Consider the following 18,355-nt stretch of genomic DNA (forward strand, 5'->3'; position numbering starts at 1 on the left):
TTCAAGTTAGAAGACTTTTTCTCCCCATAACATGATTAAGCTACCTGCATCAGAATGTCCAACTCCTTTATTGTGAACCCATTTAAGATCAAGTGTATGGCAATTTAAATAAAAAGTATCAAAAAGAATACATTTTGGTTAAATGTTTGCTTTATAACACTTTCATAGAGTATATATGAATTTGCTTTATCACACTTTCATAAAAAATGTAACATATTCATAGAGTATTAAAATGGTATCCTAACAGGTCTTTTAACATCTAGGAGATTACAAATGAGAGTGAATGCATTGACATAAACCCAAGCATAATTAAAAGAAAATTTTATGAGGAAAGTCCCTCCAAAAGGGACTCATAGTTCTTATATTTGTATTCCTATAAGATGATAAGCTACTCGCCACAATTTTAATCACCTCTCTCCCTTCAAAAGAGAGAGATGTGAGCAGTTGTCACGAGAAATTCAAGAGAAGATCCTGGTTCTGAATTCAGCTGATAGAATCAGCATATTCTCCAAGGGAATATAGAACTGTTAACTAGTTCCGTCCTACCCTTGATAAATTCACTTCTTCATGATCTTTTCTGTTTTCCTGTAGAGTAGCTGGAACTTTTCCTGGAGCACATTGTCTTTTATAAAATCACTCAAAAAACACACCTTCGCAGGTAATATAAACTTTGCAGGTAATATAAACCTTTGCAGGTAATATAAAGGAAAGAAAGTGAACTCTTTCCTTACTTAAGACGTTTCCTGTAATAATGGGGACATTAAATTGTGGTCATTTCAGAATCTTTCAAAAGCACCTACAAAGAAATTCAATAATTTATTTCTGATTTGCCACTTTTTTTTTGAGACAGAGTCTTGCTCTGTCACCCAGGCTGGAGTACAATGGCATGATCTCAGCTCACTGCAACCTCTGCCTCCTGGGTTCAAGCAATTCGTCTGCCTTAGCCTTCCAAGTAGCTGGGTCTACAAGCATGTGCCACCATGCCTGGCTAATTTTTGTATTTTTAATAGAGACGGGGTTTCGCCATGTTGGCCAGGCTAGTCTCAAACTCCTGACCTCAGGTGATCTATCTGCCTGGGCCTCCCAAAGTGCTGGGATTACAGGTGTGAGCCACTGTGCCTGGCTTTGATTTGCCACTGTTATATGTTTGATTTCACTAAATGTAGAAAAATCTCAGGTCTTTTCCAACTTGTGGATTAACACATGGCCAAGAATCTGAAATCAGGCACAAATACTTTCAAGAAAAAAGTTTTTGTCTTCTGTTTTGAGACTTTGTGAGAATTTGTTGTTTAGCACATTGGTGCTCATTGGGTACCAGTGAAACAAAATGTGGTACCAAGGCATTTACTGTATCTAACAAATCAAATATCAAGTCTAAATATTCTCAGCTAGGATGAAAACAAACTAGACTGGATAAAAGGTGAGTATCTGTATTAGGTTCATTTGCTACTTGCAGGTCTCCAGTGTAGACTGTTTGAGAAAAAGTCTTAAGTGACTTTTGTTCCAAGGCCCATGATAAGGAGAATAATAGAAGGAAACAGTTCAATAGATATAAGTGCATGCTAAAAAGCCAGTGAAAAAATTTCCATGCTTCAGAGCATTTTATTATTTTATATATTTTTTAATTTATTTGAAAACCATTAATAATTTTCATGTTCATAAACCTCCTTTATTTATCTTTCACTATAAAAAGAGGAGGAGGTGAAAGGAAGGGGAAGGCAATTAACATTGATTTAACATCTACTACATATAATCATTTTAAGTAAGTGAATTTACCATTTTAATATAGTAAAAACAAAATCTCACGTAAAGAATGAATAAAGCAGCCTGTTCATGTTGCACTGGTTGTGCTGGTATTGGTCTTTGGCGATGAGATACTATTATGTCTGCTGACACATGCTGCTTTTCTGAAGTCATTCTTGCCCCACTGAAGGTTTTTGGTTTCTTTATCTAGATTCATTTATCATCATTCACCAGGGACTACGCTGGACACTGAGGATGCAAAGATAATAAATTCATCTCTTGCCCTTGAATTTCTTAGTCATAATCAAAATTTCTTTTTCGGTGGTACACATGTATGAAAAAGAAACAAGCTTCTTTCTTTTCTCTTGCCAATTGATCATTTTTATGAGGCACCCTACACTCACACTTTCCTAGAAAAGCAAGAAAAATACTGGCTTTAAGATCAGAGTTCAGGCTCTTAGACACATTATAGCCTCTCTAATAAATTAACATTCTTTTTAGGAAATACTCTCTTGGGATCAATGCTCTGTTTTTCGGATTTTCTATTCGTCTCCATTCTTTTTTCCAAGATGACATCTGAGCATATAGGGGTTTACATGATCTTGTAATTCTGGGGTGCAGTGGAGTCCCCTGGCTTAACACAGTGCTTAGGTACAGGCTGGCTGGGCTTATTGAAATGGGTCTTGTCAAGGATATTATGAGGCTTCCTCCCGCAGAGGGCTGTAGCTGGTCTAGCTTATGTTGTTACCTCTTGGCTTGGTCAGGGCCCGATGGTATTTCTTGCTGACTAAGCCTCAACTCAGCCCTCACTGACCCTGCCAACTCTCCGTATCTGGATTCAGAGGCCCACCTGGCTCTCCTTTTGTTGGGGAGAGGCCGTCATTGTGCCTTTGTTGTCATGGCAATGCCTCTGTCAAGTTCACCAGCTGACCTTTCAAGAACCTTGGAGTCTCTTCTTGGGAGAATGAGGGAACAACAGAGCAAAGAGAATTCTAACTGAAGATCTCTCTCTGTCTACAACATCCCCACTCCAGGTTATTGTGGGGACAATATATGAGGCAATTTCCTCACAGAGTTCTGACCAGGAAATGAAGTTGACATCCTTATGCTTTGGACCTTTTTCTCAACCTGTCTCACATGCCTCCTTTCTAGGTCTTAGGCCAGGAGAGAGGAGAACACACATCTGGGCACCTGCTCCTCCTGCCTTATTCTTTTTTATTCTCCAAATCCTCTGACGTGGAAAGGGTGAGCTTTCTCTTCCTTTCCCCTTTGCTTTAATAATCCCTTGAATCATATACTCTTCTAATTTTGTGGGTGGCATTCCACCTTTTCTGTCTTTATGATTAAAATATAGGAGGGTGCAAGGAGAGAGAAATAGCGACTGTAATTCAAGAAGTATTTCTAAATGGTTATACCTCTCAAGGAAATGTTTATTAGTTATTCCTTATTAGTCACAGAGTCAATAAAGAAAACCAGATGGTTTATTTTTTATTTGTCTCTTTTATAGTGGTCGGGTTTTGTTTTGTTTTAGTATTTCGAAATGGGATGCTAGTTCAGATTTCACATATATGCTGGAGGTCTTTGCTACTCAAAGTGTGGTTCATGGGGCCGGGCGTGGTGGCTCATGCCTGTAATCCCAGCACTTTGGGAGGATGAGGCGGGCGGATCACGAGGTCAGGAGATCGACATCATCCTGGCTAACAAGGTGAAACCCCGTCTCCACCAAAAATACAAAAAATTAGCCATGCGTGGTGGTGGGCGCCTGTAGTCCCAGCTACTCGGGAGGCTGAGGCAGGAGAATGGCGTGAACCCAGGAGGCGGAGCTTGCAGTAGGTGGAGATTGTGCCACCGCACTTCAGCCTGGATGACAGAGTGAGACTCCGTCTCAAAAAAAAAAAAAAAAAAAAAAGTGGTGCATGGACCAGCAGTGTTGCCAACACTTGTTAGAAATGAAGAATCTCAAGCCCCACCCTAGAACAGTTACTGAATCAATATCTTCATAACAAGATGATCAGTTGCACTGTATGTGCATTTTAGTTTCAGAAACACTGCTCTAGGCCACCATAGCCTTACTAAAGGTTTTAAGTACATCACCTATAACCATCATTGGCATCCAGTAAACATTTATTAATAAACTCCACATGTTAGCCAATGTTGATCCTTGCCCTTGGGTGCTTATAGTTCTAATCAAGGATCTTTATAATTATGATAAAGTAATTAAAATAAAATAGACAATCCTAGATCTATTCCCTCCCACCCCATCATCAGGCACACCTTAAATTTTTTGACAGATCTATTAAGATTAAATTATAAGTTATTAAAAGTGGATTTTCACTTTCATGGAAAGCAGTCATTTAATGTACAGAGACAAGAACAGGTAGTAATAAAATACTCAATTGAAAAATTCAGATTCATACCTGAGGCTGCTGCCTCATTAGTACTGATAGGGTTTTGCTCAGTTACAATTTGACAAGACTGTAGGATTTCTTTTAGTGGGGTGATTTTGGGGGGTAAAGGACAAAGTCATAGTTTTTCATTCTGTACTTTCATTTTCAGATCACAGTGTTTTAGAAGAATCTGGGCTTTACTTATTCACCAGGCTTTCAATAGAGAATCACATTAATCCTTTTAAGCTCCTTATTCTAATGATTTATTTTGTTGAAAACTATAGTGATCCTCCTTTGAATTTTAATGATTGCTGGCTATTCAAAGATTCATTGTTTTGACTTCCTGTCCTTACCTTTGTTTCCTACATGTCTGTGGGGAACACCTGTCTAATACTGGATCTGCCACTGGTTCTCACTGGCTTACCAGAGTCACTCAAGCCTATCTCTGAGTGTTAAGCTGAAATGCTGACTACTCATCCATAACAATAAATGTAGGATATATGTTTGCAGAGATAGGCAGATAGACAGCAGAGGGACAGATAAATGATTGAGTGATGTCCCAGTGAAAACAGTATTTTGGATCTGATGGTATATATCAATATATTTGGATCTGATAGTGATCATTATGGAGAAATTAGTTAAATTGTTATTCTTAATCATAAATCTATTAGGATGTAATATCTATAGAAAATCTAGTAGAGGGGAAAGGGGTTCAAATTTTGAGGGTGCTGTTGTTACCCAAAATTCGGGACCATGTAACCTTCTACAAGTCACTGACTCTCTATTTCTCAGTCTATTAAATGGCAGTGCTCTTTTTTAAGGATGCAGTGGTGATCTTTTTGTTCAAGTGCTGCAAATCCTCAGAAAGGGTTAGAAAATGGAAATAGCCATAACATGTCTCAGGTATGAGCACTGGAATTGCATATTATGTTTTCACAATCTAAGAGGTGGCTGTGTCGCAGGTTTGAGTTTCTGTTTTGCCCACTGTGTAACAACATAAAAATTTTCTCTTCTCTTTTTGTAGATATCACTAGGAACATCATGGGTTTTCAAGAATATATTATTCTAATATGAGATTTTAACAACTACACTGTATTTATGCATACTACATTTTGTGCCTTATCTTCAGGCTTCTGGACTTTGATTCAGAATATCAGGAGCTCTGGGATTGGCTGATTGACATGGAGTCCCTTGTGATGGACAGCCACGACCTGATGATGTCAGAGGAGCAGCAGCAGCATCTTTACAAGGTTAGAGCTACCCTTCCTGCCTTTACCTTGTTGTGGAAGATCTGATTAGCCTGACAAGTCTGTCTCTCTCTCAGGATATCTTTTCGTTCATTGTATGTATCATGGTGTCTATTAGAATTCCCTTCCCTGTCCCCAAACTCATTTCCATCCCTTGTGTGCTGACAGGCTGCACCGACATCATAATTGCAAGAAAGTTCCCTTTATCACATTCTATTTGCTGTAATTCTATAGAAGGACAAAGATTTATCTTCAAGATGAATAGCAATAAATGAAACTGCATTCATAAATAGACTGAAACAAAATGAAGGATAAATGGACTAGTAACATTTAACAAAACGTGGTACGATTGGAGCACTCAGGTGGATTCTATCTACCCCTCAGATTTTCCCAGGGAAAAAAGAAATTTGCCTTTGGTTTGGCTTGCTGCTGCCAAAGTACAGGGCTCATCCAATTTAATGTTTATTAGTGATACATAGAGCAGACGTTGTCATATTAAGTCAATACATTTCCATGTGATTTAAGAAAACTGGCTTGAAACTCATGTATTGATTGCAGGCAATCCATCTAATAACTATATTGTTTTCCATGTCTGCTAATTCACCCTTAACCTACTGTATTTTACCAATTCTACTTAAATAGTCTTAGCAGTTCTTATAAAGCAATCATGTGATTTTGCCTAAAAAAAAAATTGTTGCAGGATTCACAGTGCCTGAAAATGCTGTCAAGGGGAGGGAAGAGGGACTTTCCACTGAAATATCAGACTGCAGTAAATCTTCCTCATTTAGGCAATTTTTATTGGAGTAATTCTGACAGTTGTCATCCTTGAATTGCTTTGAGCATATGGCATATTTCAAAGAGCAGATTGTGAATCATAAAAAATAAAATTAATAACTAACCACAGAATCAGCAACAGTATAATGACAAGAAACAACTACCTTCTAGTTTGTAAAAATTTCTTATAGAATAAGAAGTACATTCAAGGTCAAATAAAAGTTGCCTTCTTTCTTCTTCAATGTTATCATTTTAAATTACCGCTCTTTAATAAATTATTTTAACTTTTACCTCCTCTAAAGAGAGATATTTGTACTTTTCAAGGGTCTGGTTGACTTTAATTAGTGTCCCCTAGGAATCATCTCAGTTAAGAGAAGATATAAGCTCCCCAGGGACCCAGCAAATGGGGACATTTTATTCTCTAAAGAATGCAGTCCAACCTTAATTGAGTTTGTTGACTGTCAGCTGTTTCCTGTATGGATAGCTGTCCACATTAACAACACAGCTATCTAATATATCTTCTGGCATAACGTATTGTTACAGTAACAGTCTCAACCTAATTTAACAAAAACTAGATGACTTCACATTTCACATCAGGATCAGGAATTACATATGAAAACATGCATATAAATCTATATTAATTTAGTGATAGAAAAATATTTTATCCCTAAGACTTAAGTATTAAAAATTGAGCCAAATGGGAAAAATATAAAAGGTTACGTAACCATAAGCCATTATCTCGGACTTTATTGCACTCACGATGCCAAATAAGATTTCTTTTCTTCTTGGTCCATTTTTTATTTTGCACATAAGACACTATTTTTTCAGAAACAGTGCTATTCTTTGTCAAAATCACATTCATATAATTTACATCACAATTAATAGGAAATCATTGAACAAAAATGCAGTCTTCTTTTTTCTTGTGGTTTCCTTATAAGTACTTTGCCTGAAAATTCCCATTCTGGCATATCGAAGGCCATTATTCCACCCACTCAGAACTTCTGGGTTATAGTATTTTTCCAAACATTTTCTGTACTGTGATTTTTCATTTGTGACTCACGTCCTGTCACCATTCTTCTGCTTTTAGGTGCTTAACATAGTTCTGCTCATTAGACCGGCACTAACTTTGCATTTGGCTTATAAGCAAAATTAAAGATTGAGTTAGAAACCAGTAGAAAATGCTGCAAGTCTGTAGGGTCTTTCTTTATGTGCACTCCCAAATTATTCCAGAGGCTTGGAAGCCTCCAGAATAACCCTGAGGATATTGACTGAGGAGTCATGTAGAACTTAAGGTGGCTCCTAAATTAGAAAAACTGATGAGAAGAATTAATTTCATGTCTTCCCAAGAATCCTCAGGGATTTCCAGGTTAAGTTAACATTTTCAATATCCTATTCCTCTGTTCTAATCTGCTTTTCCGGGAATCAACTGAACTGATGCCTTGAGAAAGGGGTATTTATGATCTGTTGATTATAGAGACCCCTGAAGGAATAAAGCTTTTCAATTGGTGCCCAGGCCTTGCTAGGTTTTAAATACAATTTGAGACTACCTTATTTATCTCTAATCTTTGTATTTGTTGACCCCAAAAGATACCAGTGCTTTATTAACCTTTTTTATTAAGGGCACCATTGACATTTAGGGCAAAACAATTTTTTTTTTTTTTAGTTTGTGGACCTGTCTTTTACACTACAGAACATTTACTCTTCATGTTCCCCACTCATTGTGACAACTCAACAAGACCTCCCAACCCATTTTACAGCATTTCCCAGTCCATCTCAACATGTCTATACCATCTTTGTTTCTTAAAATACTTATATAACACCAAGGAAAATGCCTTAAACTTGTACTGTAAACATTATTGAACAAACACCTTATATAGCTGATATTGAAGCAACAGTTGTGAGTTTAAAAATCAAGGATGAAAATGAAGCTCATCATCCCTAGTATTAATGAAAAGGATGAGGTGAAACTTTTAAGGGAGATCTTCAGCTGAGTGATGGCAAAAATCCTAGGAAACTATAGAGCAGGACTGAATCTTTATTCCTTCTATTAGGGCATTTAAAACCTTTGTTCTTTTATCACTGGGTGTCTCTCTGTATTTCATCACTCAACCCCTTTCCTGGAGTATTTGTGCCCAAACCCTGACTCATGCACTTATGAAGTCCTAGGTTGATCCCCAAGGTATGCGTTTAGAAATGTCAGGTTAGATAAAATCTAGTAAGATGCTAGTCAGTGAGAGTGAAGCTTATTTAGCTTTTTCAACATTAGGCATTACCTTCCTGACTTTACCTATATATTTTTATATCCTGATCTGCACTAGAAAATCAGCTAGCCTTACCTCCTAAATATGAAACTACAAATTGTATGAAATACAGAAACTCTAGACTATCTACTCAGCAGATATCCTGAGTAGAGCATCTCTTATGATATTTAGGCTATCCAAAGCCAGCAAAATACACAAGGAACTTATAAAGACAAATAATTGGATTTAATGGGCAAAGACTACATTAGTACAACTTGTCATAATTCAGAAACCTTAATACTGCAATGGGCTATAAAGTGGACTTTCTATTTAAACTATTTCTTGTTATTTTTATATTGTTAGAAATTTAAGATCATTTTTTGAGTTAATTTTAAACTGCAGTCTCAAGAGCAACCTAATTCCTATTAAAAACTAACCATTCCCTTAAATATACTTTCTTCTTTGTTTTGAGACAGCGAGTTATACTGCCAATGACTTCCCTTCTCTCTTATCTGTCTTGCTCTACCTCTGAATAGGAGCCTCCTATATCTATTTTCTAATGAACATTGGCAATATCATCAGCCTAGAAAACACAAACGTAGTCTTTTCTCATTTTTTCTTCCTCAACCTGAGAATTACCTCGAAGGAGAATTTGCACCCACTCTCTCACTTTCTTTCTCTTCATTCCTCCTATCTTCCTAAGTAGGACAATTTAATTTGTCAAAAGTAACCACTATGATTTTGAAAGTTCAGCTCCTATTTGGACTAGAGTTACGACGCCAGAATTCATAATCACAGGGAGCTGTCACTCTGCTGGTCTGCATGTGCATTAACTATTAATGGAGAAATATTTAAAACCCACTTGTGAAGGAAAAGCTCCATTTTTTCATTTCTACAGATCAAAGGTGGCATTATTCTTGGGCTTGGGGAAGCTCATGACACCTCCTCCCCCATCCTCTAAGCGTTATAGACTGAGTGACCTAGAAGCATTTCAACGATTGGAGAGTTATAGCTCAGACTGCTGCTGTTGCTGCTGCACTGTCCTCCCCAGCAGGTACAGCTGACTTTGTTGTATGGTGAGGGTGTGCCCTATCAGAGGCTCCTTACCTATGTACAAAGGACTGCCAGTTTGCTGCTACCTACAGAGCACAGATGACAGATCTCCTAGTGATCCTAAGTTGGTCTGGAGTTCCAGACTCCAAGGGTTAATTTCAAGGGCCAAATTCGAAGTTGCAGCCTGGTGATTATTGTTATAATTGAACAAGAGTTTTCAGATAGTATGAAGCTCACTGAAACACCCCACTTATATATTTGTTCCTTGAACGATAGCTTACCTGCTCCTCATCAGTAAAATATTAGATTATAGTCATGGGTCGCATAACAAGATTTTTGGCCTTTGGTGGACTACATATGCAATGGTTGTCCCATAAGGTTATAATACTATATTTTTACTGTACCTTTTCTATATTTACGTACACAAATACTTACCATTGTGTTACAGTTGCCTACAGTATTCAGTATAGTAACATGCTGTACAGGTTTGTAGCCTAGGAGCAATAGGCTCTACCATATAGCCAAGATGTGTGATAGTCTCTACCATCTGCTCTTTCATCTAGGTTTATCTAAGTACACTCTAGGATGTTCACACAGTGACAAAATCATGAAACACTGCTTGGATGGAGAGCAGAAAGTGAGGTGGGGAGAAAGGGAGAGATTATAGCAGGGATATACATTTCTCAGAACATACCCCGTTGTTAAGCAACATGATTTGTACATGATTTATAAAGGGTTAAAAATAACTCTTCCAGCTTAAAAATACTACTAAATAAGTATCCAGTTCAACTGAGATCTTTGTACTTTCAGAGAATTTGTACTAAAGATTTTGTACTTAATTTTGAAGGTTAGTTACTCATATGGCTTCATTCATATAAGTCCAAACATGTCCTCTGTGTAAAAGGAAAAGGACCATTCATTTATATAATACAATGGCTACTAAACAGATCAATTATATTTTTACCCTGCTATGAATTTGAGGTTATTTATAAGAATCAACATGAAAATAATATAAATATTTTAAAAACATAAATACAAATCAGACTGGAGAAAATATACATAGACTAGAAGTTGCATCTGTAAGAAGAGTTAATATGCCTATATATAAACTGTAAAGCCCTATACAGTTACTAAAACATGATCCCAGTGTTGTATTTTGAGTTTCCTGGTAGTGAAAGCAAAGAGGGAAATATGTTCAATTGCAAAATGTATACTTTCTATAAGAAAAAGAGGTAATACTCCCTTTGAAGAAATTTTGTTTTGATACTTAGATGTGAAAACATTTTCTTTTAGGATTTTCTTTAAATACAAGGGCTTAGAATGGTATGGTAAATAAATTTCTAACCATAACAAATATTAAATACAAATATGTGTGGAATAGAATTAGAAATTCTGAAGAATAGGAAATATAGAGTACAAGAAGAAATATGGAACATAGTTGACTTGCTATTTTATAACTATTGATATCAAAATGATGTTGTCATAGATATGAACTGATCTCAGAAAACAGATTAATCACACTACTCCTGTATTTTATAAATTCACACATTTCAGCTTTCTAGAGTAGCTCTCTTTTATTTTGTTCTGGACCAAATTGATCTAACTAATTTCAGATGTGATTTGATATTCTTATGACTAAACTTGAGCCCCTAAAAGTATGTTAGGTTGGTTCATGGTCCAGGTCACAGTAGCTAAACTTGAAATAGAAGAAAATTCATTAACTTTTTTTTAAAAAATTCACATGGTGGTGTATAGAATAGAAGGATGTGTCAAAAAATTAATTCTGTTAATTAGGCCTTATATTGGAATTTCAGTGTTGAGTGTTACATCTCTACCCTGATGTTCAAAATGAAACAAATTACAGTTATTGAAGCAGTCAAGGTAAAAATGTACTAGATATATCAGGCACAAGAATTTAATGGTAATTTTTTACCTCTTTTCCTGGTAGATTAATTGTATAGCTTAATTGTATGTTAGATTAAAACTCCATTAAGATAAGAATATGCTTAAATTCATTATAATATTTCAAATAACATTATCTAGTCATTTAAAAAGTGATCAGAATGGAAAGATCTAGACTGTCTCCACTGCTTATCTAGAAATGAATTTGTTGTTTCATTTTTATTAAAGTTTGAAAAGTCCTTAGATTAACTGTCATATTAATTTGAGCTTTGATGAATCAGTGTTTGCTATGAATACTTGAATATATTTTTTTTCCTTTTTTTTTTTCTTTTTTTGAGAGGGGGAAAAACTTATCCTGAAAATGTTCAGGGGAAGAAAAAGTAGATGAATGTGGTTTCTCAACAATGTTTGAAACACTGTTCATGCTGGAGCCTGTAATTCCTATTTGAATCACTTCTTTAAAAAGAAAAAAAAAAAGATGTTAAGAGAATAGGATGCCAAGAAATAGTTGGCTGTGTGTGTGGAGGGGCAAGGAAGGGAAGCCCCGCCAGCAGTTTTTGTCTCTAGCGGGTGAGCTACTGTCCGGAAGGTGCGTTGGCTCTCTGGGCTGGCCTCTGAGGCATTGTGCTGCTCCCTCTCTCCCTGGCCTGGCTGGCTCTGGCCTAGAGTGGATCAAACAAGCCGTGGGGAAAGTTCCCCTCATTTGCATCACTTCTAGACAGCCCTGTCGTACTCTTTGCTGACAGGAAATCACTGTCTTTGTCACCTTTTCTCAGGGCCCTCCTTTTGGCAGAGATGGGCCATGTGACCACGCTTAATCACAACAACAGGGCTGGCTCAGGACTCAATGACATGTTTTCCTCAGCACTTCAATAAATGGGGTAGAGGAGTCAGTAGGAAATGAGTACATTAATTTTAGACTGAAAAGATAATTAACACTTGAAGGACTAATGCTACAACCTATGGAATTATTATTCAAATTAAAGTTAATTTATCAAAAACTTGTGAAAACTATCTGCCCTAATGCAACTGTTTAAAAAAATAAAACTTGAATAGTAAGAGTTGGGCATGTTGGAGGCAGAGTGGGAAGAAGGCGGGGAGAGGGGGGCTTGGATGGAGAGTAGAGAGTGAGGGGAGAGAAAGGGAGAGAGGGAAATCATAGCAGGCATTAGCTATGTTTGAAAAAGCAACTTAAATGGGCTAAAACTTCAACATTTGGGACTGAAGGCTGGAGCACGTAAAACGCTTACTTAGATGATATGAATAGGACACTGGCAAACAAAAGCAGCAGTGTGCTCCTAGAAAACTGTGCTTAAAGGAGTTTCCTTGGCAACAGAAATGCAGTTCCAAAAGTAGACAGAACTTTCCTCAGAAAACATACTATTAATAACAACCTTCCGGAACAACTTGGAACAATTTGACGACTTGGCAATAATAATGCCAAGTTTTCTGCAAATTAATCTAACACATAACAGTTATGTTTCTCTTGCCTGTAATTCTGCTGGACCCTACCTAGAACTCATTGCTTTTAGCAGCACAAATGTGAAAAATATTTCTAAATGCTGTCACGGAAAAAGAAAACCAAAAGAAATGCTAGTGGTCAACAGTGGCCAATGATTGTATTCAGCCTTTTGGAATCTACTAAGAACTCTTGAGTTCAATGAGATAAGTTTATTCCAATAAATGCTCCTATATTTACTATCTCATTTCAGTAAAGAGGCTTCCACAAACAAAACTTGGTAAAGGGTTAACAGTATGAGACTTGCTGTGATGTGAAGCACATCTGAGGCCGTTAGTTATATAAATGTAATGCTCACTAAATATGTGCTGAGTGTTATTTTTTAAAGTATCATCATTTCTTGTTAGTCTATAGAATAAACTAATCTTGGATGTACTTGGCCAACGGGAATCATTTGAATTCTCCTGAAGGCTATCTGTTTGTCAGCCAAGAGAGGTAGAGTATTCCCCTCCTCTGACCTTTCTTGAATCCTTGGAGATCTAAAGGTTAAAAGTAATCAATATCTCATTGTGCTGCTTGGTTTCAGGGTAATAAGTAATAACCATCATGTTAAAATCCAAATGCTTACAGATAGCACTTAAATTAGTTGACGTGTTTGGGAGATTTTATTACTTCCAATCAGGATAATAATTAGAGTTTGCTGATAAAATTTTGGATTAAGTTGCAAAAAATTTCAGCCTTTAATTTTTTGAAAAATGACTTTTACTTAATTAGATGGGAATGTGTAGTATTCCCTCTTTTGTTAAGCTGATAGTTTTTGCTTTAGCCCCAGATATTTGTAGATTTCTTTCTAGTTTCTAGAAAAGAAAGTAGAGGAACATTTAAATTTCTAATAAGAAAAAGTTTTTGGATCACTGCCATCTTTGGCTCCCGAACTACTCAAAACTATGTATATGTTTCAGGTTAGTGACTTCAGAGCAATGGCCCTCACCTACTTTTTAGCATGTCCTGTTTTTAAATTACTTATCTTTAGTGGTTATATTCATATTGGGGCTAATCTGGTTTGAGGCTGGCAAAAAATTATATGATGTATGATTAAACTTTACAGACAGCTATGGTATGAATGGGGTTATTTATTTTGTTTAAAAAAAGAGTATCAAAGTTTAAAGATGAAAACAAAGTATTATCATTGACAAAGGGGTATTAATATAAAAAAGATAAATGATAGGCTTAATGTTCCATGTAATTACATCAGGAAGGCATTGGTTATCATAATTATAACCACAAGGAAGTGTATAAGGTACATATGCTATTTAGTCTAAATAATTTGTCTTTTATCATCATTCTAGTTTTTATAGTTTATTAGAACTTCTTGAACGTATTCCTAAAGCAGGAATGTGGGGCTAAAAGTTACCTAGGTAACGTTTCAGTTATTTCAAAAGAAGTCCTGGTAACCTGTTCAGAATAGATGGTAAGGCCCAAGGGAAAAGCTTTCTCATAGTGCTTTCACACATAAACTCATTAACTTCCTTTATGTCCTTATCTCATAACATTGTCTAACTTTGGAAAGAAGCAGATTTGTGGTTGTCCTAGGGATATCAATTTGGAGTATTAGGGAATTCTGCAACCCGGCTAGCTCCATTACCAACTGACCATACTGCCTTTAATCCCATTCTTAAGATTCATTTCTTTGGGTAAAGAAGAATGTACTCTACTGAATGCAGATATTCTGTGGGGAAGACACAGGAGAATGATATTGAATTAAGTATCAATTTTAATATCTAGCTAAAATAGAAAGGCATTGGGAAGGGAAGAGAGTGGGTAGAGAGAAGAAATCCAGAAAAGGGAACAAAAACAGATGTTATCTTCTTCAACATTTGATAAAAAGAGAAGTGTGTTTATGTGTATGTATATGTGAGTATGTTTGTCTGGTATTGAGATGGGCGTAGGATACGGGGAGAAAGAAACTTATCAAATAGTAAGATTTTACTAATAAATTTGATTGTGTCAGTGCCCTATTCACGTTATCTTATTTGATGCTCACAGGGATCTTGATTATTTTCCTTAATTCATAGACCCTGAGCCAAAAACATAAAGAGGTTAGGAGGCTAGCCTAAAAGTCACAGAACTTGTCCCTTAGTCAGGCTAGGCTAGGGTATGCCAAGATAACAAATATGCCCCAAATCTCAAAGGCTTAAATCTGCAAAGATTTGTTTCTCCTGCATACTAGATGTCTATCACATGTTGGCTATTGGCTCTGCTTGGCATTGTCCTCGCTCTAAGACTTAGGCTAATGGAGCGGCCACCGTCTTAAATATTCCCTTACTATGGTAGAGAGAAAAGAGAGCTCTGGCGGGTCTTACTCTGGCCATTAAGCCTTCTACCTGGAAGAAACACATGTCAGTTCCACTCAAAATTTTTAGCCAGAACTAATTGCATGGCCACAACCAACTTCAAAGTAGATGGGGGAAATGCAGCCCTACCATGTGCCTGAAATGCAGAAAGCTAGAAATATTTGTTGAGCTGTACTAATAACTACCACAAGAACTAAGTAAGTTGGGGTTTGAACCCAATCTGGGTGGCACCAATGCTCATGGTCTTTTGCTGGCCTGCTCATTGTTGCCCCATATCATCTTCTCTACAACAGGTAGATTCTTGCAAGAACATTATTTCCTCCCTCTATATGAGCTTTTTGTGCTAAGATAGAAGAAAGAAATGTTAGATGGTATATCTGCAAAGAAAAGATGATAGACTTGGGTTGGCTCTTTAGCTAATCATCAGGCTGTTCTGTGAAAGCCCCCAAACTTTCTTAAGCACCTCAATACCCTGGGGAAGTATTGCCGTGCAGAGCCTCACTGGGGCCTCCTGCATTTTGTTAGATTCAGGAAAGCTAAGGATGAAAATATTTATGCTTTTTGGGAGATGCACTAAAGGCAGCATTACCCCTCAGAGGATTCAGCCTCCTGGATCCCGTTATGCCAAAGGAAGTTACTAAAGGAGGGTCCCCATGGAGAGATGCTCTATAGGAATATCATTTGCAGAAAAACCATTTTCCAATGGTTTTTGTCCTGTCGAGGAAGCAATTTCAGTTCTCAGAAACAAGAGCCTTCCTAAGCATATTTTTAATAATGTGGGCTTTTGTGAAACTCATACATTCTTAAACTAAGCACTTCTGTGACACTCTATCCCTAATGAGGCACACTGGGGTAAGCAAAGAAGGAAGGAGTGGTCTTCCTGCTGAACCTTGATTCATTTACATAAGACACAAAACACACAGACACACATACACACACATGCAAGCTAGGAAAGAAACAACCAGGCTAATGCTCTTATGGCCTTTGGGTTGATTTCAATTTCACTTCTAAAGTTTCTCAAACCACAGAGCTCTAGCCTTTCTCCAGAAGGATAGCTATACCTTACTGAAACTCATCTAAACTTACTATTTCAGCTGCTTTCCTAAGTAGTCGATTCCATATGCTTATAGACATTTACATAAAGAAAATGTGTGAATTTTAATATCCCCCTTGTCATCTCATTTTAGCCTTAAAAACTGGGAAGTTTGTGGAGGAAGTACAAGTACACAAAATGTGTTTATTCACATACATTTATGTGTGTATACTTATATACACGTATACAAAGTATTAACTTATTTAATTTAAAAAAATCTTTCACCAAGATTGAATCTGAATGAAGCCAGATTCCTTGAATCAGATATGCTATAGTCCCAAGACATTTAAATCATGCATATATAAATAACTGTACAAAATTCCTTCATATATGCCAAGTTTCAGTCTGGAGCACATTTCCATGTTACAAATCTTGGCATATTGGATTTTACGACCTTCATTACAACAGTATTATCCCTTTTAGTACTCAAAAGTGCCTCCCTGAGAAAGTTCTTCTTGGGGATTATTTAGCTGTGAATACTTGTTTATTAATTAAATGCATATTTTAAAATAATGATCATAAATACAGACTTAGTAGGCCAAATTTAAGAATGATTGATTATATTTTTTGTTAGACTTCACACTCCAGGTGGAGGGTTCGTGTTATTTATTGATTATTTATTAATGTACCTCCAGTGCCAAGCACAGTGCCTGGCACATAATAGAAACTCAATAAATATATGTTGAAACACATATTTTCAACAAGGCTTATTCAATAGTTAATTAAACTCTATTAATCAGAACTATGCTATCAATTCATTACTTTTTCAACAAAACAATCTATTTTTATGCTGTGATAATTGAATGTAAAACTTTATGTTCTTTTATATATAAAACAAATATTTCTCTCCTTGCAAAACCAAAGTGCAGTAAAGACAGTTCCTAATACCAAGAGTACTCAGGCTTGGCCAGGTTGATATCAGGGAGAAAGAGAAAGTGGTAGGGAAAGAATAAGGCAGAGAGGAAGGGAAGGACAAAGACACCCATGTCTGAGACATAAATGGTACAGAAATCCACAACTGATCACCATAATTCTATGGCTAGTCTCCAGCCTCTCAAACCTTAGTATTCTCTGGTGTATTCTTGAATATTTAGATACATACGGGTATGATTATTTATACATGTGAAGGTAACATGTGTTGTGCAAATGTGAAACCTAAAAATCAGACAATAGATGTAGGTGAATATGAACAGTAATTAGAAATGGTAGGTATAGAAGCACAATTTGTACTTGTACCATAGTTGGCAGGAGAGTTTACTGACATATTCATTGCAGAAAATTAGATATGACTTCAGATGAGTGTGTGCTTCCGAAAATGTCGTCAGGAAGGGAGTGAGGAAAACAAGAAGGGACTTGGACTTGGGCTGGCTCTTTAGTCCAAGTTTATGATGAAAGGGAGAGACACGTGCACATGAGAGAGAAAGAGAGGGAGAGAGTGAGCAAGAGAGAGAAAGAGAGAGAGTAAAAGAGTGACTTATCTTCCCAAAGCCGTAGCTAGCTAATTCAGAATATGGAAATTTAAAAATTAAATGTCACTGCTCTAATATCAGGAGAGGGCTGAAACACTTTTGAAACTTTCTCCCACATTTTCATTTTTAAAAAGTTTTACACTATTCATAATTTTAAGAAATATATATGGCCATTTGTCATTTTTTTACTTAGTGATTAATTGTGAACTTTAATGATTTTAAACAATTAAGAAAATGCTACAAGATGCATCATTTCAAATTAGCATCTGACAAAGATTTGTAATCACTTCACTTCTTGGCCCTCTTTGTGTCCACCTTGGCATCCTTTTGGGTTTACTGTTTTCCCCCTGGACTTTGTCCTTCTTCCTTAGCTTTCCTCAGCTGACATGCTGCAATTTGAAAATATGCATGATGAACATTCCTGTCTGTATGATTTTTCTCTCCTCTTCCTCACTCTCATCTGCCTGGTGGTACTAAAGGCCCATTCTGTGAAGTAATGTCCTGTAAACCAGGAGCCAAAATCCTCATATAAACTTAAGTATAAATGAGTCTCTAGGGTTGAGCTAATTGAAATCTTTTCGGTAACATGGAAGTATCGCAAAAGAATTCAAATTTGGCTAGCATCTTATAATCC

At 36.6% G+C, this 18,355-nt stretch overlaps 1 protein-coding gene across 6 annotated transcripts in view; it reads left to right on the forward strand.

Annotated features, from left to right (window-relative positions):
* Window positions 1-18,355, forward strand: part of AKAP6 (A-kinase anchoring protein 6) — a 626,630-nt gene that overhangs the window by 483,622 nt on the left and 124,653 nt on the right. For all 6 annotated transcript variants that reach the window (XM_054529991.2, XM_054529992.2, XM_054529989.2 and 3 more), the window contains one exon: window positions 5,260-5,380. In XM_054529991.2, coding sequence (XP_054385966.2) covers window positions 5,260-5,380 — 121 coding nt within the window. The remainder of the gene's footprint in view (window positions 1-5,259; window positions 5,381-18,355) is intronic.

This window comes from Pongo abelii, chromosome 15 (genome assembly GCF_028885655.2).
Source record: "Pongo abelii isolate AG06213 chromosome 15, NHGRI_mPonAbe1-v2.0_pri, whole genome shotgun sequence".
Classification (NCBI taxonomy): domain Eukaryota; kingdom Metazoa; phylum Chordata; class Mammalia; order Primates; family Hominidae; genus Pongo; species Pongo abelii.